Below are 24,483 nucleotides of genomic sequence, written 5' to 3' on the forward strand. Positions count from 1 at the left end.
TGGGGAATTTGAACACAAAAACTTTAAAATTCCACAAGATTTACCTTATAAATACCGCACATAGTCGACTCCGTGCCTTTATCAAGTCTTAAGTAAGGTGAAATGTTTACTCAACACACAATAACATCTCATTCTTTGATAAAATATCGCATGCTCACATTACATCACATAAGTAAGTTAAAGTGGTGTATATTGAAGGGCGTAGAGCGTACGTCAAGGATTTACAGCAAAGTACATTAACTCCTACTTTTTTTAAGATTATAAAGGTGAACTTGAACGAGATTCAAGACACAATCGATATTATTTATGTGAAAAATGAAGTGAAAATTACAAAAATTTGTTTTTGGATTATTTCCAAACCTTTACTTTTGCCAGTCGTTCAATTAAGTTGCTCTCATGCTTCTTCTTTTTTTGTAATCGATTGCGAAAAAATTCCATTCCATTCGATATTTCTCTTCAGTCGACAGAAAAAGTACAGCACAGTTCAATTTACTTTTTTTTTGCAATGTTATTCGCTTCTATACTCACACATTCTCGACTGTATTGGATGATAGATTCTGAAAAAAAAAAATAGAAAGTTTAAAATTTATTTCATTTTGGTTTGAAATGAAAAAGTTGAATGAATTGAAGGAAAAAGTTTTGACATCGGTGATGGCAAAGTTTTGTTTCATTTTTTTATAACCACGAGCAAGATACTTTAGTATTCTTTTAATCCACTTATCCTATTTGATTGCTTAGCTGATTGTGATATTGAATTTTCTTAAGTACTTTGGATGTTTATGAATCTTGATGGTTTAACGGTCATGGACCACGACTCGTATTATATGGGACCTAAAATTTGACTATAATTCATATTGGACCTAATTAATCTGGAACTAGCTACTGCCATGGACTATCTCAAAAGCTTGCGATTTTGCTAAGGCTGTTGCTTTAGATAGCACCTAATACTTGCTCTACCGTGCGCATTGTGCGTCATTAGTCGTGATAAAGGGAACAATATCTGGTAGGAATCGAACCCATGTACACAGAAAAGAGTGATGCAGGTCTCAGGTTTGTTGCCTAACCTTTCGGCCACAGAGACCTTATTCTCACCCTGGTGTATTTTCCTTCATATATGACTCGATACCCAAGATTCCACTCTGCTTAACCTCCACAGTAGCACAAATATCAAAGAAACAGTTTCCATCAACAATTTAAACTTTACAAACTACAAAGCAAACAAATTCAGGCATTTTTAAAATTTCTCAAAAATTAGATCTCCTTAATAATCAAAGAAGTACCCAGGAGCATGTTATTATAATCATAATCAAAGCATGCCTACATCCAGACATGTCAGTACAATAAAAAACAGTACAATAACAAAAACAAAAACTTTTACGTGTGCCCGGAATTACCGGCGATGAGAAAATTTTTAATCAAAACATTAAAGAATTTCCAAAAATAGCTAACACGCGCGTGCAGAAAGCTGTTTGTTCCTATTTATCCAGTTTGCTATTTCTTTAATTCTCATTACTTTAAAGCAGTGATGTCCAAACTGTTTTGAAATGCGGGGCACTTCAATGGCACACAAGTGTGATGTGGCACATCTGAGCTTGTTTTATGTCACACTATTGTGTCGTGGGACACTTGAGCTTGTTCAATGGCACACTAGCGTGACGTGGCACACTTAAGCATGTTCAATGTCAAACCAGCGTGCCACAGAACACAGTTTGGACAACATTTCTTAAAAGGAAACATTTTCGGTTCTCTTATTTTGCTCCAAATTAAGCTTTCAGAAAAATGAACACATAGATTGATATAAAATATGTTCATAGAGGATATAAGAAGGAGATTCTTAAACCCACAATAAATGAGAGTGGATAAAATTTCCTTCCTCTTAACATCGTCATCATCATCGTCGTTGGTTGTCGAAGACGATGTCGTATATTTATTTTTTTTTTCTTACTCACTTACTTACCATTTTTGCAATAAAGAAAATGGAAAGAGGAGCAAAGCACAAAAAAAGGAAGAGAAAAATGAGAATTAATTGTGGAATCATTTTTCATTTTCAATCCTATATTTTACACACACAAAATGTTATTTATGTACATATATATTGAGAGGCATAAATTTGGGGCATAAAGAAAATGAATTCAGTTCAACCTTGCCCTTCCCTATCCATTTCGATTATAAGCACTTTTTTTCTTGGTCTATCTTAATCAAATGTCCTTGAAAATCAATGACTCGATAACAATGTGAGTGAAACCTCTGTATTAGATTTCTCATTTCACGCATGAAAATTTTGTTCTTGCTTTTTCCTTTATGTCTTCCTTTTCTTGCCTTTTATGCTTTTCGCTCTTTCTTCCTTCCTTACTTTTTTCTTTCCTTTTTCCTTTAATATCTACAAAAAATGCGTAAATAAGCTTAAATTAAAGTCATGGGCATGAAGAATGAAAGTGCCTCGTAATTCAAATCTACATTCTGCTTTAGAGTTGGCAATCGAGCAGGTGTGAAAGGCCGACAGCCAGCCATCAGTGAAATGTGTCATTATCCATCGGGGTTAATATATGGAAGGTGTGGACGGTCATCGACTGTAGATGATATTCGTCAGGATTTTGTCACCCAATTGCCACCCCTGTTTTGTCTTCTCTACTTCCTTTACATTCTTTAAAATCCAGTCAGTCGATATGAGACGAGTTGTGGTTACTTTGAGGTTATATTGTTGATCTTTGAGGTTATGTTCTTATTTATTTGTGAACCCTCAAGATTAATATAAATATGAAACCTAAAGCAACACCCACAAGGTAGCCATGCTCGGATTATTTCTATTTAAAAGAATTTCTTTTCATTATTTTTCCATCTCAAATCGCTTTCACATACCATGAAACGAAATAATCAATTTACCGAGTTGGTGGATTGTAATTGAAACTTATTGTTTGAGCAAATGAAAAAGCTCTGTTTTTCCGCTTCTGAATGATGGAATGAAAATATTGTGAAATTAATTTCTAGTGGGACTGTTTGCGTATATTTTTTTTTTATGTCTATATATAATTTTCTCGTGTATTGTGAACGAAACTTAAGAGTTGAGTTAATTTATAAAGTGCCTATTCATGCATAAATACAAAAGCACGCTCAATGACTTCAACTCTTTGTTGCTACAATCCCATTTGATACAACTCTTTTTTTTAATTCCGTACTTTTTTTACCATATAAATTGAATTCGCAACGCGTAAATATAGGAAGAAGATCATTGACACATCAGATTGTTTTGTCAATATTGATATGAGGATTGTTTCGGATAAATCGAATTGAATGCTGACTAAAAACAATAAAATTGATGGTTTGGAAGTTCATTTGTGTTGTTGCTGATGATGGGTATTTTTAATTATAATGTTGGATTTGCAGAGTCCTAACAACTCATTGTCACTGAAGTTTTTAATTCCAGTAATGTATTGGATTATGCATTATTGAGTATCATATCGGGATAGGAACTTGAGCTTGTAGTCGACACTCTATTGAGGAATTTTCTTCATTTGCGTCACTCGGGGTACTTTCATTCGACTATTTGAAATGCATAGAATTCCAAAAAAATCCAAGACAACTTCCAAGCTTCATGTCCAACTGTTTTAAACCCCCAAAAGCTGCTCCAAATTTAGAACTCATTTGTAAATGGACTCAAATGACAATCAATTAATTTCTTGATAAGAATAATGTTTGACTCAGCATCATTCTTCTCTGTGTTAATCAATGTTCATGAGTACTTGACCTGATTTCAGTAAGAACATGTCTATTGTTGTTGATGGTTCAAATAATGAATGACACTTAATTATAGCAATTGAGGTTAATTTGATCGAATGAAAAGGAGGAAGGAGGGGCATTCTTTCCATTTGGTCTGAATGTGAGTCTCAAAATATGAATCTACAGAAGAGGGTAGATACAGTTTTAAATACAGCTTAGCTTCTCAGCCTGCATTTTCTGCGCATACCAAACCTAGTTTTCAACTCTTCCAGATTTGAGCTAAGCCAGCCTTCATATGCTTTGCCCCACTTATTGTCCAGGGTTATGCAATAAACATTCTGTTCCGCTTTATATCCACATCCTCGTCAGTTGATAGATAATTCATTATATTTGACAATTCTATTGTAGCTTCACTCTGTTACTTATGATATATTCACGACTTTTATATCATTTTTTTTGTTCTGATTGCTGACAACGAATGAAAATTCTCTATATTGCTTTATTATGTATACATGATATCATAAGCTTTTATTAATATCACTCGGTTTATTTTTCTCACTTCTGTTGAATGAAAAGCGGCATCAGCGGAACATGAATGCAAAATTTTCATCAACAAATAAATTAAAACAGATGCTGAAGATTTACGACTATTTACTGAATACAACATTTTTTTTTGGAGGATAGGACTCTGTCATATGATGTGCATTGAAATGAAAATCTGCAATATTTGGTGAAGTGATTTTAAGCTACAAAATACAAAAAAAATATATAAATAATCAGGATATTCATTCATGTAGAGATTATTTTTCATTTTCAATTAACAATCTACAAATAATCGTGAAACTACTGATGAATAAAAAAAGGAAAATAATCCTGTGAAATTGATGCTGATTGAATTGATTTTCGGTGCAGTATGATGCATTAATTAAAAAAGTTTGATTGTAATGCTCTTAAAATAATTAAGTCATTCGATAATTTCAGTTAAAAATTTTGAGATTCTTTTTTAATTGCATTGAAGCACATGCTGTTGTGTTTGCATGAATTAAGAGCTGTTATCCGGGAAATTACTTGTTCATGTTCCAATAAAAGTTGAGAAAGAAGGAAGGGAAACGCTTAAAATCGACCTCATCCTCGATGGATTATCCCTACCATTTCGATCCTACCCCAAACCTCCCTAAAAGAGCGTTACGTAGCCAGTAACCGCATCTTACCCATACGCCAATAATAAGTACTCAATTTAAGTGTATAGCATGTAGGAAGGTGAAAACCCTCACAATGATATCTTATGACATCAGTTATCTTAAATCAGATATATAGCAACACATATTAATTACGTCAATGATTATAAAACGATGATTATTTTAAGATGAACACCTCAAATGAATCAGTCACGTAGACAATGTTGTTAAATTTAGATGCGCATTCATTCGTGCATATTTTAACGGCCCACATTATCAGTTTCAATTTTCATTAAATGTAGCATGTTTATGGTACCGAAATTTACGACTCCCTTTACATCCCACCAAACAAAAGCATGTAAAATTGATGGACGTATTTGTAGTCGACTCCTGACAGACGAAATGAAATTTTCTGCAATTTATTTAATTTTCGTAAATGTATAATAATAATAAAAGGAAATTTCGAGACGGAAGCCCACAGCACTGCAGTACAGAACACGCAAAAAAAGAAAGGAAAAGAAAAAAATCAAATAATATCATGAAAATTTAGATGAGATTAGTCCATGGAGAGAAATTAGTGTTTGTTGTGTTGATGATGACTTTGCCATTACATTGCTATCATCAAGCAACAACAACAGGATTAATGAATGGTATGTTGTAGGTGGAAGGAAATGAATATAACAAAAAAAATGAATGAGAATTACGTACATGACAAAGGTGTACGCAAAAAAATGGATATATCAGCGTGTACATTTTGTTTTTGAAAGTGACAGAGGAAGTAACATTGTTGTAGGAAGGAACACAGTTGTTTATAGTCATATTCACTCCTGGGGGATTTCTGATTTTTTTTTTCTCTTCCTTATCCGTATGGAAATTTTATTTTTTATTAAATATTCTCTTTTGTGCCTTTTTCATTCAACCTCTCAGATATTTATTGAATGTTTTCGATCGTTGGTTTTTCAATGAATTCTTAATTTAGATTCAGTGCTGGATGTGTAGGAGTTTAATGTTAAATAATATAAATTTTGAGCCATTTGGAATGTTGAAAGTTGATTTTTATGGAAATTCAAGTGAATCACTAACCTAATGCATATTGCAGCAAGAATCAGTGAAGGCAACAGGCTGAATTCCACCCTTAACAGCACATCAATCGCAGGATTCCGAAAATTTGTCTTCTACTTGACTAATTCTTGCTAAATTCATTCTCAATTTCATATTGCTGCAAGCAATTGATTCCTTTATAAAGGCGTTGCATCTCGCTGACAAAATATGCCTCCTGGGGTATAATTAAGGATAATCCAGATCTAATTCTATCAATATTATTATTATTATTACACTATGTAAATTTCCATTCATCTAATAATTGAAAATTTAATTGCAAATCCGATAATTAGATGAAAATCAATGTTAAAGATTAAACTAACAATTGAAATGATATTTACATTAAGTTTATTATTGTTAATTAAATTTATCATAATTATGCAAATCGATATGTTTGTGAATGGTGCATAGTTACCCGAGCAGGACAAATCAAGAAAACTCCGTCATGGAGGCTTTTAATCGTCAGTTAAACCTTCATATTGATATCAAGTGGGATTTTGGCATATATAGACATTAGACGAAGGCCACTTCCATTTGGTACTATTAAAGAAGGTTCAACGGAGCCTGAAGAGCTCTATGGCAGAGTCTACTTCATTTTTGTTTTTTTTTTTTTTCAGGAATTCAATAATTTATTATTTTTTATTGAAAGAGAAGAGTTTAACAAGAAAAAAAAGAATAAGAGAAAAAAAATTAATTCAATTAAATATACAGTAAAAAAAAAAGAAAAAGAAGAGAAAAAAAAAATAAAATATTTCAAAAAAAAATTAGCACATTTCATATAAAAAAAACCAACAATCGTTTTTAATCTAATTAATCAAGAACTCCTCTGATGTTATTGAAAATCGACATTTTTGTTATCAAGTCTTTCTCCAGCAAATCATCTTCTAAATTATATACCGCTTCCTCATATTCATTTATTTCATGTACGTTAAGTCGTTGCCACAAATGTCTGTACGTTATGATCAACCTGAACGATCGCTTCACAATATCGGTGTTGCCATATTCTGACAAAAATCGGGCCATCGCATCAAAGCTTACGATTTTGTTTACAGCAATTATTACCTTGTCTTCCAATTTCCTTTCCTGATGATTGTATTTAATCCAAATTCCCTCAATACCATTCAATATCCACTTGTCTGCTTCCATTTCAATAAGGATCTCCAAAATTCTTTCGGTCGGGAACGCCCTCGAATATGAGCTGGCAGCATTAAACGAAAGGACTCTTGACATTTCATTCACTTTTTTTTTCATTTCTTCAGGTATTCTGACAAGGTTAATTGCTAATTTGCGTCTCGACGCCTCGACGTCCATACGATATCCTCGTACATTAATGCAATTGACCCTCTTAATGAATTCCTCGAACTCGCCACTGTTCCTACATGCAATTATTAAGTCTTGAATGTTGTTGTCTGATGTACCCTTATGCATGTTTGTGATAAAATTGAGCTTGAACTCTTTTTGAAGTTTTATCAAGATATCGTACATTTTGATCGACTTTGGTACATCCTTGATCCTGAAGAAATGTGTTTCTTTCATTGATTTATTCGATGGAATAGCAACAAAATCGGATTTTCTAGTCTAAAAATATGTTTTTTTTCCTAAAAATAATTTTCTAAGTTAGTCAATTTGAAAAGTATATTAATCAAGTTCCTTTACTTCTTTTTAATCACTAATTTGTCATTTCACTGATTTTTAACAAGTAAGTTAAAATGTTTGTATATTTTTTTGACTTGACTATTTATTTTATGTCAAAACATTTACTATATTTTATCATAGTCACTGCATAGCATACTCTAGCAGACATAGAGCATGATTTCATGGTACAGTAATACCACTACTGTATCTAATAGCGTTCTTTTTGTCTGTTAGGGATATTAATGTTTAGAAATTCTATCTGAAATCAAATTCTAGATCTGTGTTCCGGTTATGAATATGCAAACTTAATCAAAAAAATTCAAAATATGATTGATTAGTTCCGTATCCATATCAAGACTTGGAAACTACTTTTCTGGAGACTGGAAATTCTTCTCTACAATAATATCTAGGTAAACTCTAAGACTGCAACAATGTTAATATGCAGCAAGCAATAATAAAAATGAATCATACTTTGGAACAAGTAAAACTTCTTTTCCGGTGCAATTTATCTGCATTTCTCGAAAAATAAAAAGAAATAAATGAAACAAATATTATTCGAGACTTGGAAACAACTTTCCAAACAATCGAAAGTAATAATAAAAGAACAGCAAAGAGCAAAGCAACATTTTTATCGAAGATTTCCATTAAAACTTCTGCATTAAAATATAAACTTTTTTATTCTTTTCTTTTTTTTTCCTTTTCCTTTAAGATTGTCGTTCTTTTTATTCCACGTTTGGGGACATAGGAAAGGAAGAAAAGGACAGTTATGAAAAAGAAATTTCCATAATAAAAGCGGCAACGCAATGTAACACAAATACAAATGTACTCATCTTATACATTGATGAGCTTCAAGTGGTAAAACATGAAAGGAAGAAAGTTATAGGATTGGGTAGATAGGTTATGGGTGACTAAAGCGCATTTTTTAATGTCTGATGCATAAGCATACCAAAAATTAAGGTTCGGCCAAGTATCGTAGGGCTGAATTTCTGATGTTTAAGGTACGCCGGTCTGCAGTATTCGGCCGTACCTTATAGTTCATCCAAGTATGTAGGACTGTTGTTTTAGATGAATCCTTCTAAATATCAATCTGTTGATATAGTCAATAGACCATTTAAACGCAAAAATTGTTCCTAAGCCTTTCAGATGCTGTATAGAAAAGGATTGACTACAGTAATTAGAAATGACCCACTAACCCCCTTTAATATAGAAATCAACAAGCATCAAGATCTTCCGAATCTATTGACCGTCCAACTTCATCCATCAGACAAACCTCCACCCCATCTTTCTCAATAAATAATCCACAAGTACGTCCAGTCTAACAAAATATATTACACAATAAGCAAACCGAAAAAGGTTTTTTTTTTCACATATTTTCTTCAAGGGCTGAAAACTTTTATGAGCAATATAAATTTTGATTGGAGGAGCTCGTGCAAATATAAAAAAATATTGTATGCAATTATTTGTTTTATTTCACACTTGAAATATAAAATGAAAAAGGAGGAATTTGTTATTGTAAAAAATTGTCGTTTTGATTGTTGCCCGAGTAGCATATTACATCATGCCTCACAATGGGGAGATCAATGAGGGTAAATTGAGATTATTGTGGAAGAATTGACTTGAAACTAAATTTTCATAAAATTACCAAAAATCCAATCTCCAACCTTGCTGCTCGGTTTGCAATTTCCTTGTGGACTCAACAATAATATTCAGCACAAGGTCATTCGAAATGACATTATATGATTTTAAAAATTGTTGAATATTAAGCGATGAAATTGACCATAATTTTCGTATCTTTGATACGCTGCCACTTGATGACATTTGAGTCACTGAGCATCATTAAATTTGTAACAACAATTTAAAATCTCTTATGTGCCACAGCAGCGTCGCATCATTAAATTTATTCATACATCATACATGTTGTTGATGATGTGTAAAGAGGATGTAATAAAATAATCAAATAAATGCAGAAGTCATCCTCACCTAACCATTCTGGCGTCAATAGAGCAACTTTATTAAATTATTCATGATTTATAGCTTACAAATCATGACTGTAAACATTTTCTCGTTGCTCTGGAGCCAAACTTAAAGGCGCCAATCATCATTTTATATCTGTTCATTCTGATTGATCCGGAGCATCAATGATGAATAAAGTTCTCAATATCCATAATGAATTTCAATTTCTTTAGATATCTGATTGGATTTTTTTTCTCATTTACCAGTTTAAGAACTTTGAAGGTTTAATTTTAATCTCATTAAATCCCTGAAATTAATTGGACTTTCTACTATCCTTTTTCAATAGATAGACATAAGGAAAAGGAATCGAGAGAAATTTCTTTTTATTTGCAGCACATTTTTTGATTGCTAGGAGTCGTTTGTAGCTATATTGGTCATTTTGGGTCGTGTTTCTGAAAAGATCATGTGGATGTTGTGAAGCACAAGAATATTAGGTATTCAGCCTTTAGTGACGTAGGAAGGGAATATTTTATATAATTTTAGAAAGCCACTAGGAGTATAGGAATAGGGAATTTGTACAAACAAGATGACAGAGCCAGTCACAGAGTCAAAGGAACAGCATTTTGTTGTATCCTAAGTTCGATATACTCTAACAGACATATGGCATGCTTCCATGATATAGAAAGACCATTAAGGTACCTAAAGGCGAACAATTTGCATATAGGGATAGGACCATGGTTACAGTAAGTAAGTAAGGATTAGTAGAAGCCATAAAGAGTTCGAGGGGTTAGATCAGGTCTCCCTACAACATCAGATCCTCCTAGATAGATCTGCAATTCTTTATAATAGGTCATTTGCTTACTGTGGGCTCCTGAGGGAACGTTTAAAGATTATCTAACTCTGGAAACGAGGATGGGTGCATTCTGAATTCGAACTCCATTAGACATGTCTGAATTACATACATTCCAGATACCAAACTGTGTAGAATGACCACAAACTTGTCCATAGATCAATCAAGTAGAAATGCACTTCAATGAACCAATAATCTAACATTGCGGTATTAACTTTTCTCACTAAGACTTCTTCTTTCATCTCATTTCTTCCTCCTAAAAAAAAAACTTTTTGGACTATACCAAATACAATGTTAGAAGGAATGTATGATGACGATGAAATTATATTTTTTTCTCATCTGTACCAAAAAAAAGAGTCCGAAAATGACATGAAGGAAAAGTTTGAAAGAGGAAAGAAGTAGAAAAAAAAATTATTTTGAGTGAGTGTCAGCATGGTTCATTTCCTTTATTTAGTTTGCTTGCTTATGCTTTTGTGCTTCCACTCATTCACTTACTCAACTTTTTTTCTTTGACATCTCATATAATAAATCAAAGAATGGTTGATATCAAAAATAATTTTTTTTTGTTATCTTTTTTTTCTGTTTAAACTTTTCTCATTCCTTTATGTTTTGTTTGTTTATGGTTAGGTTGGTGGCAGGAGGGGATTTAGGAGGGGGTCGGATGTTAGGTATATATTGAGAAATGCTGGGAGTAGAGATTTTTAGGCACTCTAGTTGGAGAGCAATCTTTAATTTGTCGTGTCACCTGATAGTAAGCCTCGACCGGAACTGTATCACACAAGTGTGCCGCATCACATAGATTGCTCTCCACTGCAGTAGGAGATTTAGGGGGATCAGATGTTTGATATACCTTGAGAATCGGTAGATGAATGGAATATCAGGCTTTTTAGTTCAATGTGGAGCAATTATTTATATTTCATGACATACCTGGATATTAAGCCTCATCCGGAACTATACCCGCATCACACAGGTTGCCCACCACTGCTCTAGTCGCAATGATTCTCCAATTTTGCTTGTTTTCTCATTTTTGACGACTTTTAAACCTTCAAACCATGTTAAGCGGTGAAATGGCATCAGTGGCTTAAATGGAAGAACGTTGGCCTTACGTGCTAAAGGTCCTGGCTTCAATCCAAGGTCATGTTTAATTTTCGAAGCACTTTTTTCATTTCACAGTTCTAATTATGAAACTCCTTGTGCATTTTTGATTATTCATAAGGCTGGGCCCTTCAAGCATTATATTATGCCATGTTCCCCATCTTTTGACAATTTCCATCTGCCTCCACCCCTGCCTATATAGGTACTCCACTTTATTTTCATAAGAATATACTTTCGTCTCTCGAAATATGATGGAAAATAAAGAAGGATGATGAAAAAATATGAATTTCATTTTTATTTACGAATATAAACTTTCTTTCCTCAACTCTCCATTCGTCTTCTTCATTGTTCTCATCTTCTGTTTCCTTTTTTTTTTCTTTCGTACAGTTGCCATCATACAAAAGATCATGTTTTTATGACGCAAAAGAAATAAAACTTTCTACTTTCATTCTTATTTTTTTTTTCGGTTGCTTATAATATTATTGTGTGTTGAGTGGCACACACAACTGAGTATTTACGAGGAAGATGAAGAAACAAAAAAATTTCTGTGCCTTCTTATTTTGTTGTTGTTGTTATGCAATATATAAAACGGAAAAAGAGATTTATTGCAAGTTTGAGGGTTGAAAAAGTTTTTTTCAAAAATTAATTTATGTTCGCCTTATAGCATGCAAGCTATGACCTGAGCAAATGCAATGTTTACAATAGAATTGAGAAGAAATTTGCTGTTCTGAATTTTTAAAATGAATTTTAATCCAGTGGGGAAATTTAAGATTTAGTTAAGGAGAATTGAATCGTGGGATTGAAACTTAGTTTGGATTTTGGAATTCTTAATTAAGTTTGTGTAAGCAGGAGGATTGAGTATGACAGAATAAACTGTTAGAATCAGAAAAAATTAAGTTCTTTGACTGGAACTGAGCTTGTTTTATGTGACATTTTCTAGTATTCAAGCTTGGAGCTTGGAGTCTTACTTCGTTGACTGTATGAAGCAGTTGTGACTTATAGTCCGATCCTACACAAGTTGAAATATTGTCATCGTTTGCTTTGCAGTTACAGTCACCAGCACTCACAGCATGAAGTTATCCAACCAAAGCTCAAATCCATTTGTCCTACATTCAGTTCTTCCACTAATTCCAACATCAACTCTAATTATGTCTCTTCAAAAATTATCAGATATCCTAGACAGTCTGAATAAGCTCCTACCATAGCTGTATGCTTCATTCCACATCGAAATCGAAATCCATGACTTAATAATTCATATCATGAACATTATCGTGCATCAGCTTGTTGTAACCTGAATAGTAATCGGTTTTGTATTGTGATGACAAACATCCTGTCGACAAGCTGTGAATATCCACCGTCAATAAGTATTCTCAGCTCGAGTCACACTCATAAAGCAGCTTGTCGCCACTGTACCAATTAATAATTCATATTCTAATTATGCTTGCACAAAATTACTCTCGACTCTCTCATTTCTTGGTTCTTTGTATTAAAGCATTTGTATTTCATTATGCATGAAATTCTTGTCTAAATTAATTATTCAATATGGAAATTATTTCTTCATTTTGAACGCTCCATGACTGCTAAGGTAAATGTTTTCATCTCAAACTGCCAACGAATTAATATTTTATTTTATGCTATCAAGCTTTTATTGTTAAAAGTCTTTTCTGAGCAGTCTTTTCGGATGTATAAAGTGCGAAGATTTGTTCACTTTGATGTTCACTGATTTTTCGGATATTATTCTTGGTATCTAGAGCCATTAGGGACGGAAGCTTAGCTGTAGCTTATGCGAATGATTGTTAGACGGAACTTGTCAAATTAAAGTCGGTGAGTTTAGGACTAAATTTTCTGCAGAATTGTGTTTTACACAGATTTATAACGGATACTTAAGTTAGGCATCCAGTAGACATACTGAGACTGTATGCTGGGTTTGACGATCCACGCAAGCTATGTCGTAATCCAAAAAGGGTCTTAAGATGGAATATTTGGAGTCAAACTTGACAATTTGACTAAAATACTGCTAAACATTAAGACTTAGAATGAATATCCACAACCTACCTGCTTAGACACTATCATAGAAGAATGCGCTGCATATAGACCCCCAACAATACTTCACCTATATCTAGTAATAGCTAGAACTGCTGAGAAAAATTCATTAAAATGGAATTATCCACTGGCACTTATATTTTTACCGTATCAAGTTTCAAGTAAATAAAGCTCAAGCAGGTAAAATATTGACGATAAGTTTTTGCAAACTTTTCATTCACATGTGTGAGTATTGTGTACAACCGTACCACAATATTTCACTTACTTATGTACAAAATTTATGTGTGAGACTAAGTTCACGACTATTAATCTAATTAAATTGCAAACCAAGTCGTAGTGTGTAGACTAAAGCGGTCTAGCGGTGACGTTGGAATAAATCAATTTATGTATATAAACACACGTACCTGTGGTACATTGCCACGAGATTACATGAGTAGAAAGTAATTTTATCACCTGCTACATATCTACCTCGTTCTTGTATTCATTCCATCATTCTATTTTGCAATTCTTTTCCTTTTTTCTTCTTATTGTCACTTCATTAATCTTCGTCACACACAACTACGACTATAGCGTCGTCGTCTTTGTAGTCGACGACGACGACAAGAAAGCTCGATGAGAAAAGAAATTTTCATTTACACTTCTTAACTATAGCAACTAATTCATTTCAATGTTAAATTGTTTATTTATAGTTAGAAACGAATATTCACTTGAGTTACTGTACTATAGCTCCTATGCATGCTCACACATATGTCTGTATACTGAATTGTGCAATTAGTCATCCAATTAATTATATACACCACTATCACTATTTCTTCTTTAGTCATTTCACACTATACTTCTATCTATTCTATTCTTCGCCATTTACTGTATATCTCGCATGTGACGTGCTACAACAAAAAACTTTTATGCAGAAGATGAATAGACTTTTAGTATTTTCGGGTTATTACTCACAAGGCATTTGACAAAAAGTCGTAAATAGACTTTTGACATCGGTGATGGTGGCTAGGAAGCTTTTATGGCTGGTTGGGATGGTATGGATGTAGATTTGGAGATGCTGGATGTTTATCTATGTTGTATTGACTTGAGGGATATCCTATTGATCAGGTGAAGGTTGATGGAGTCAATTCCAGCCTGCATTGAGGATTTAAGTGCATGTTCTCCTCTCAAATGCGTCCTAGGCTGCAACAAAGACCAAAAAATTCAGTAAAAATGGAAAAGTCATCCCTTAATATACCTTAAAGACATCCAAACCTCCACTTTTCCATGATTTATCACATCAAGGATCTAAATTTGCCAAGATTTAAGAAACTAATCCTCTCAAAATCCAACCATTAAAAAACTGATTTTAAAATTTCACAGCCTACTAAAAATAAAAGCTAAAAAGACAGGAGACAGAGATGGGAATACATACAGCAAAATGCGACATCATGGTGCTTAAAACTTGCATCGTCATCTATAAATTTGCGCAAAATTTTATTCATTTTCTCATTGTTCATTTCGAGAAAAAGGGAACGAAAATACAGAAACATTTAGTCATTCTGTCGGTTGCGCTTAATAAAACAATTGAATTTCAATTTATTCTATTTTTTGGATTCACTTTGTGTGTTTTGAAAAGGGAATCAATTCAAATGTAAGCTTTGAAATAAAACGGAAAGCAACCAGTGAAAATAAATTGAAATAAAGTATACAGTAAGAGGATAAATATTCATGCATATATGGGAAATAAGTGAAGGGCACAAAAGGCACGTTGAGTGAAACTTTTGACGCGACGATTGAAAATTGGTTTGAAATTGAAAAAGTTTTTCTATTCAGAAGTGGAGTCGTAGGAGGCAAAAATAAAGTATTAGTAGGTTGTGGTTAAGTCTATTGCATATACAGTAAAAAAAAGTTTTAAATATGCAGATGAAGTGAATGGAAAATTGAAGAACTAGGAAGGACAGTACTGAACGCATTTTATGGGACTTCTTGGTTCATAAATTTCAAATGAGAATTTTTTTAAAGGCATTGGAGTGGTTAGGAATGCCTTGTAGTGCTTGCTCGTGATGAAGTTGTTTGTTGAGAACGCATACTTGAGACAGGAGGAGTTTAAGAGAGCTTAAGAGTGCTGAATTGAACTTAAGATTGCTGAATTTAACTTAAGAGTGCTAAATTGAATTTAGAAGTGCTAAATTGAGCTTAGAAATGCTGAATTGAGCTTAGAAGTGCTGAAAAAAGCTTGGAATTTCTTGATTGAACTTAAAAAGTGCTGAATTGAACTTCAAAGTGCTGAATTTAGCTTCAAAATGCTCAATTGAATTTATAAATGCTGAATTCCTTTTTAAAACTTCTGAATTAAGCTTACAAATTCTGAACTGTAGCTTGAAGCTCAATATCAAGCTCAAAAATGTTGAATTGAACATTATAGTGCTGAATTGTGCTTAAAAGCTCTAACTTGAACTTCAAATCACAGATTTATATTCAAAATCCCAAAGTGCCTTACTTCCTCAATCAAATATTTTCAAAAAATCAACACCGAAAGCTTCAAGATTTGTAGGTGATAAACAAGAGTAAAAAAAAACTTTCTCAAACAAGCCTCAAAGCTGTACATAGTCTAGCAAACTATGAATGATTTCAACATCAGCCATATTACTTATTATTATTTAAATTAAATGTTGAAAAGCGAAGCCGGACTTAATCACAAAATCAATAAAGTTCTTGTTTGTTTGAGCGACATTCTGCTCACTTACCTGCGACTGAATTGAGTATCTCCGTCGCCTGAAACGACAACACTCAAGTTCGCATTCAATATTATTATATTTTATAAGTTTTTCTTCTTTACACCGTTGACTTACTCACTCAGCGTTCATTAAATATTTTATTATGATTACAGTTGAATTAATTTGCATAGCAATTTGCTGCTGCTGCCTTTTTTTCATTCCCTACACTTTGCGGATTATTGAGCGTAGCTCAATTTTGAAAAAAAAATAAGTATAAGATGGGAGAAAAATTTCTCATTATATACATATATATACATATATATGTGTAGCTTATACCTATCTCATATAGATCTACTTAAATTGAACTGATGTGCTTTGTGGATTTTTAAGTAGAACGAGAAGCAGAATATATACACACAGTGAAGGAAGAAGAAGATAAAAAATTTGTCACAGCTCTGATAGAAAGCTTCGATATATACATAAAAAAATCGAAAGAAATAAAAATAAAAAAAATAGGGTAAAAAATGTAATTTTTGGTCATTTTTCATTTTTGGACACTTTAAATGCATATTTCTCTTCGCTGTTTTGTCTAAAATTATTTGAAAGTGGTTTAAACTATCATATATTGTGAATATTTTCACCATAAAAAAATTCAAAATTTTTGGACTTGTCATATCCGAGATATACCAACTTTAAAGTCAAATGTAATTTTTGGTCAAAAAAATGTAATTTTTGGTCAAAAAAAATGTAATTTTTGGTCACTTTTTTTTCGCAGGATGCATTGAAAAATTTGTATGGAAGGAATTTTTGGAAAAATTTAATTAATGATTTAATGCCTTTCCACTGCAGCTACATCCATAAAATTTGAATCACACTTTATTTAGACCTAAATCTTTAAATTTGCATCAAAAAAGTTAAGATTAAGGGGAAAAAAAATTCACAAATTTTCATAGCTTACTTTTGTAAAAAGTGACCAAAAATTACATTTTTTTTTCCTTCCATACAAATTTTCAATGCATCCTGCGAAAAAAAAGTGACCAAAAATTACATTTTTTTTGACCAAAAATTACATTTGAAAATGGGTCATTTTGTATGATGAATTGTGAAGAAGTGCTTCATTCATTTGAAAAAATTAATATGAGGAATGATAAAGAGATATAAAAGGCAACTTTTTGGGTACTTATTGGTTTATGAAAAACAAGTCCTTTAACGCAAGCGGCTGTAACAAAAAATGGACAAATTTTGGTCATTTTTCCAATTTTTTCTTTTGGAAATTTTAAACTACAGGAAGACCAATAGTCAAAAATTTTAATGCAGAAGTTCTTATTTTTTGATCTTGTACAACTCTTCTATACAAACCATGGCATGAAAACGCTTCTAAATGCCTTTTTCAAAAATGACCAAAAAAAAGTGACCAAAAATTACATTTTTTACCCTAGATCGAAATGGGATTGAAATCGAAAAATAAACATTCGAGGTAAGAGTGAGAGTCATTGATTGTCGATTGTAATCTGTCGATTGTGTTCGTTGTGCCATTTACCATCATCAATTTTCTCCATACATCCATTTCTTTATACAGAAAAAAAAATTATTTTTTATGACTTTTGGGTTTTGGATTTGATTTTTTAGGAAGCGCATTTTCTATGCTGTAAATTCCTCATGAGTTATGAGCAAAATGTATGTCAAAGTATACTAGATTACTAGAACAGCTTCACAATTCAATTTGAAAGTTTAAAACTTCCTTGAAACTTCCCAAAGTCAAACAAATTACCAAAGACAATGTTGGATTGAAAACACGTGATTTATCTTGATTTTAATGTTTTCTGTCGTGACTGACATTTTCTCTTGTTCCTCATTAGCAGAATTAACTATGAATTGAGCGGTAAATAATTAATTTTCCTTTAAAATGTCGTTTTTAGCAATTAGTGGGAATTTTAATTGATATTGATGCGAAATTTGGTAAAATTCTTGCTTCAATTGATGCAAAAAAGAGAATTTTAGAAGAATTCAAATATTTTTTGACCGTTTAATTTTGATTTGTTCTAAAAATATCAATTTTCATCACAAATATGACTCAAAAACAAAGACTGACTTATTCATTCATCTCAAAACAGCTTTCTGTCTCAAATCTGCATCACTCAATGTCGATGATTAAGCCAATCTAATTTTATTCTATTTTGTCTACCGAAAAATATTTGTTTGACATCAGCTGTTTAAAATTTTTATGAGTCTAGTAGCCAGTGAGTCAGAAATAAAATTTTCATGAAAAAATCAAGAAAACTCGCAATAGTCAAATTTAGACAAGATGACACAGCAACAACAAAAATCAAAGCAGTCATTAAAATTTCAGCATCAGAAAATTGACACACTCCACTTTATTTCGTGTTCTGTGTATGTTGTATAGATCTATAAGTATATTGAAAGAGAAATGATTCAAAATGGGTGAGAAAAATGTTTACGTATGCAAAATTTAACATTTCCATTTTCAATTTGATATTAGACGTGACGAATGATCGCAAAGCGATGTCACATTCAATGTTCCTTAAAGGAAAAACATTGAGGAATCTCAAAGAGTTGAATTTTGTCTCCTAAAGGCAAATTGCTGATATGTGATTTGCTCCAAGCATTCACAAATCATTTAAAGTTTCCCGGAAAAGATGATACATGAATTGTGGCAAGGATATGTGAATTTAAGGGTTTGAGTGTGAATATTATGGATCATTTATGAATATTTTGGTTATGATGTGAGTGGTTCACCCAATGTAAATTCACAATTTCAAAGATTTCATATGACTTCTTGGAAAATGTTGATGAATTGGATGTTTGAGGATTCGAAGAAATTGGGGTGGAAATTATTGCTTTTATGTGGGAGTTTGTTGATGTTTTAGGGATATTTTGTGGTGACTAAAGATTCTCAATCGACCCTAGAGAGTCTCAATCGACCCTAGAGAGTCTAAATCGACCCTAGAGAGTCTAAATCGACCCAAGAGAGTCTCAATCGACCCAAGAGAGTCTCAATCGACCCAAGAGAGTCTCAATCGACCCAAGAGAGTCTCAATCGACCAAAGAGAGTCTCAATCGACCCAAGAGAGTCTCAATCGGCCCAAAAGAGTCTCAATCGACCTAAAAGAGTCTCAATCGACCCAAGAGAGTGTCAATTGACCTAAGAGAGTCTCAATGGACTTTAAAGGGCATAAATCAATCCTTACGAGTCTCAATTGATGCAAAAGAGTCTCAACCGACCCCAACAATTCAAATTTCCATCAACTTGACATAAAAATCCATAAACAGACAATAAAAAAGCTTATCAGCTCCTATATAAATCCTAAATGAGTAGTCCCCCTAAAGACAACCAAACCTTATAATTCAGCCATAAAATCCATTATCAAAACACACAAACGTATCATTCAAATGACATTTAAGCATCATTGTGAAGTAAAAAGCTCCTCAAAGTTCCTTGCTTTATCATCTTAATTTAAATTTTAAATCAAATCGATCGCTTCTTCATACAATTTACTTCCACTTTAAATATTTTAGATACCACAATCTTCTTGGAAATTGAATAATATTGACAAAAAATTAAAACATTTGGATGCTCATTTCCATAATCATAAATTGTATTTTTGGTAATGCTTTGCAATTTCCTTATCAATTTGCTATTTGTATATTTTAGTCATTGACAATAATTCAGGAATTGAGTGAATTGGGGGATATTCGGAAGTTACATCGCAAGACCATTCATTGCCTTCTAATTTAAGGATGTTGATGCTGAAAAAATCAGTAGCTTTTCATGCCTTACGAACAGCCCACAAGGATTTAACCGATAAATATTCTTCGTACATCCTAAAAGAAATGTCGTCTTGTCATCAAAAACAAATCTATTGATTTTATGTTGTTATGTGTGGAATTGACAGGATGAGGGTTGGGAGGCGTCAAGTGTTTTTGCTGCTTAAACTTACAATTCACTCAATTTTAATTTGTAATTTGAAAATTTTCGTTTAAAAATTAATTAAAATTGTATTGAACGATGATTACAAAACATTGAAGAGTGGTAGGGGAACTTCATAAATGACGTCACATAAGCCAACTTTAGCCAGCACAAAGCAGGCAACAGTGCTCTTCATTAAGGGTGTCATGACTGCTAATTTTAGCTCATTCAATTCCAAAAAATTAAATTTGTCACACGCTGCTGTTCGTGTATATCACTGATAAACAGCCCATTACCCCAAGCACGTTGATTCTGAAGTATTCTCAAAAGAGTAATTAAAGCAGACGATTTAGAAACGCTGATTTTGTAAGAACATTTTTGAGCATCAGTTAAGTAATTCATTATGATATTATGAATAGAAAATTAAATTAAAACCCATCGATTGAAAGATTGAGGATGAATATAATTTAACAGAAGAGCTTAATTGAATCTTGTGGCTTACACTATACTTCCTCTCTTACTCTACATGATGTAGTTTTCTCATATAAAATTAAATTTCTTATTGAATACACTTTGGTCTATAAATAAGATAATTCTATAAGTTCTCAACTATATGATGAATAGCTAAAGGAAGCGTTTAAATGTACATTTATAAAATGGAAGTAAATGATTAATTCCTATGAATAGAAATACCTGCTTTATTTGAATGCTCGTAGTTGGTTTAAGAATTTTCTAGAAATATTTTTAATGAAACTTTAGGAATTTTATGTCTATCCTGGATCTCACCTAGATATGCTGAGATTAAAATTAACTTTTAGCTCTGAATGGAGTCGCCTTTATGTAATACAAAATCCGAGTCGACTTCAAGCTCTCGGATCAAGGCATTCACAACAATTACAATTCTGAGAAAAAACTCTAGCAAATTTCTAAAGTTCTTTTGCAGATGACGTCAATTTATATGAAGCAAGTCTGATTTATATGCAATAGTTCTACAGTTGTAATATTCAAAACAAATTTGATGTTGCATGTAAAAATTCCTATTTCTATTTCGTGTTTGCTCTATCAATTCATTCGTGAAGTTTTTAACATTTTCAATTGAAATTTGAGTGAAATGAAACAAAATATTTGGAATATCCACAAGTGTACTAAACCGTAATTTACATGTCGAAAACTCCGATGTAAGGACGACATGACCATGGCCTGGGGAATGGGAGTTGACACTCTAGGTCAGAGTTGAGTCGACCAAGGTTTAGATATTCTAGAGTAAATCCTGAAAATTCCAAGCAGCTTCTATTCTACAACTCAACTCTGCTTTTTATCCTGTCCACCTCCTTCTTCTTACAATTGCCAACAATGAGACATGCAACCTAGTAAAATCAAGTTCGCAATATCTCTGAAGTCCTTACATACAAATATATGAATCAGTTCCCCACAATACCATGAAATCATTTTACAGAAAATACTGCAGATCCTTAAAAATACTTCAAACATCTTTAAAAATTAACCATGCGATTCTCATCCATAAATTATTATTTTTTTTACATATTTGTTGCATCACTAACTTTATAAAATCTCTCATTTACATTTGTAGAATCAACTTCGATGATCCAGCAACGACAAGACCTGGTAGCTTGGCAAAATCTGCTGTTTTAGCGGCATTGGAAGAAGATGAACGTAACAAGGCCGGATCCAAACCAGGTGAGTTATTAAATATTGACGATTTTTGGTGCTTATGAATTAATTCAACCTGAAATGCTTAAGCTTACAATGAACTTTGTTCCTATAGATTTGCAATCCATGCTTAAAAAATTATGCTTGAAAAAATTAAGAAAATGATTTTTTTTATACAAAATATTTGTGCAAATTCAATCGAGTGAATGCTATATGAATACAGCACATAGCACAAATATGCAGTCATTGACGATATACAATTTTTCATTTTTTATTGCAATCCACTCGTATGTACACACGAGAGTTGATGTATCGGCTCAATAAACCATATTTTACTATTCTACTCTCTTCTATTTGCATAATCAATTCAATTTTTATGCCTCCTTTTTTTCATTTGTTTTGTTTTTCTGCGGGAGGAACTCCACATATATATGAAATAATCTTCTATCCACATTCGATTCTATTTTCAATTTATCAACAACAATAATAAAAGAAAAAAATAAAAAATTTCATATCAAAAATTTTAAACAATCACCAAATATGTGAAATATATTGTGGCTGAAACATATGCATACAAAAACATAAATTGTACAAGATCGAATGTTTAGTCAGAGCTAACTTCAACTACACACAATTCGCCGTCATAATAAATCAACGAGGAGTACAAAGTGTTTGTAATTTGATATTCTGTGCTGTTAAAGCGCATAGAAAATTTGTGTATTTATTTAAGCTGTTTAGAATGGGGACTGCGATAGACATTGATATTGATAGCTTCGATTCTGTGTGATTTTAAATGGGAATTTATGGGAAACTAATATTGTGGAATTAAGAATTGTTAGTTTAGCTACAGTTTGTAGTTACATGTTGATGCACGAGACTAAACCATACCAAACCTGCTACCTTGGATGAACTCTAAAGTACAGTTGAAAACTCCTGGCATAGCGTCTAAAATGCATGAAATTCAGGTCTACGGTTCTTGACCGAATCCTATTTTAAGATTGTTAGGTCCTTTTATTGTTGCTCTTTAAGTTGTAGAGCACGGTACTGTGTTTCTATTTACTCTTAATCTTCTTTTAAACTGCTAATGTGTTAGATACTTAATGCTGCAGTACTAATCATTCGACATTGACAGTGACTTCTAACTTGATGATTGATGTCGGTTATTCCTTCTAAATGGCTGTCTTGTATTCGTCAATCGTCACCTTATCGACATATCAAAGTGTTTTTGAAATGTAGATATCAACTGTAGATTCTCAAGACGGGACATTGATCAAGACATCCTCAGAATATTTTGAACTCTTGAATTCATCAAAGTATAGACATTAGGAACCCATACCAGACAGTATATCTATTACATTAACTTGCATGACATGTCTAACCCAAGGTTTAAACTGTTTACAGCTTTGCAAGACACATACTTAATGCCTCAATTCAATAAATTCTTTACCTTCTCACAAACAAGAATTTCAATACACAAAAAAATCAATTCTCAAGTGCACGTAAAAGTATCAAATATCCAAAAACACAATCAACCCCTTTTCTGTCGGGTACCCTATATGTATGTACAAAAAGCACACATAAAATTCCATGCTTAAACAATTTTTCGAAATACACAACGTACCAAAATGTGCATAAAAAATAGGGGAGAGGAAAAATGCCGCATGGAGAACTTGAATGTGCAATGTTTTGACGATAAATAATGCACATTTTTCCACTTTATTGAATTTTCACAGCTAGTTATTTGGAACCATGGAATTATTTAATATTTGATAAGTGGTTGGGGCGTATTCCATACTATGCGGTTGTACGCTATGCTTTTATTTATGTTTAGATAGATTCTATTTGTTTGGAACTAAAAACGAGGCGCCAGATGAAAATTTCCTTTTTACTTTCAAAAAAAGATCAATCGGATGTACGGTGCTGTTCACGAATTGCATACCTTTAGGGTAATGATACAAGTCAATGATTTGATACACTTAATTCACATCATGTTGATCTTTTGACTTTTAACATCAAATTTGCATATTTGTGACTGTAAGCGATATACATGGTAGATTCATGTAAACATTACAGCATCCATGAACGAGGAATTTTCTAGATGATTCTTGTTGGATGTTGAATTTTTCGATTATAATGCTATAGTGTACATGAACATTAAGAGAGGAAAGTTGTACATATATTTTACTGATGATGCACTTATTATGTTAATGAACAGCAACAAAAAAACTTCATTTTTGTTCACAAGTGCATTAAAAATTATACAGAAAAAAATTAATATATTCATACATGAAATTAAATTAGTTTCCGTTAAAAAATATATAAATTTTCATGCATCCGAAATTTTTTTATATGTATGTGACTGAAGGATCTATTATAATACATGAAACATTTATTTATCCTAGTTGTGGGAGAATGAGTGAGATTAAATTAATTATGTGCGGAAATATATAAAAATGTGGGGAATTTATTCGAATGGAATTTACATAAACAATTTTTATTTTCTGTTCTTCCTTTGACCAGACGATGCTTTTTAATTCAGACTGTATGTATTCTTTATAGGAGATGAGTTATTTTAATTTTCATGCATTATTCCTGATAACAAAAAAATTGTTTCGC

General features: G+C 32.4%; 1 protein-coding gene across 2 annotated transcripts in view; it reads left to right on the forward strand.

Annotated features, from left to right (window-relative positions):
- LOC139094487 (uncharacterized) overlaps positions 1–24,483 on the forward strand; it is a 107,762-nt gene that overhangs the window by 18,065 nt on the left and 65,214 nt on the right. For both annotated transcript variants that reach the window (XM_070645523.1, XM_070645525.1), the window contains exon 3: positions 21,788–21,894. In XM_070645523.1, coding sequence (XP_070501624.1) covers positions 21,788–21,894 — 107 coding nt within the window. The remainder of the gene's footprint in view (positions 1–21,787; positions 21,895–24,483) is intronic.

This window comes from Chironomus tepperi, unplaced genomic scaffold, assembly GCF_022539635.2.
Source record: "Chironomus tepperi strain 1889 unplaced genomic scaffold, CSIRO-AGI_Ctep_v1 contig_354, whole genome shotgun sequence".
Lineage (NCBI taxonomy): Eukaryota > Metazoa > Arthropoda > Insecta > Diptera > Chironomidae > Chironomus > Chironomus tepperi.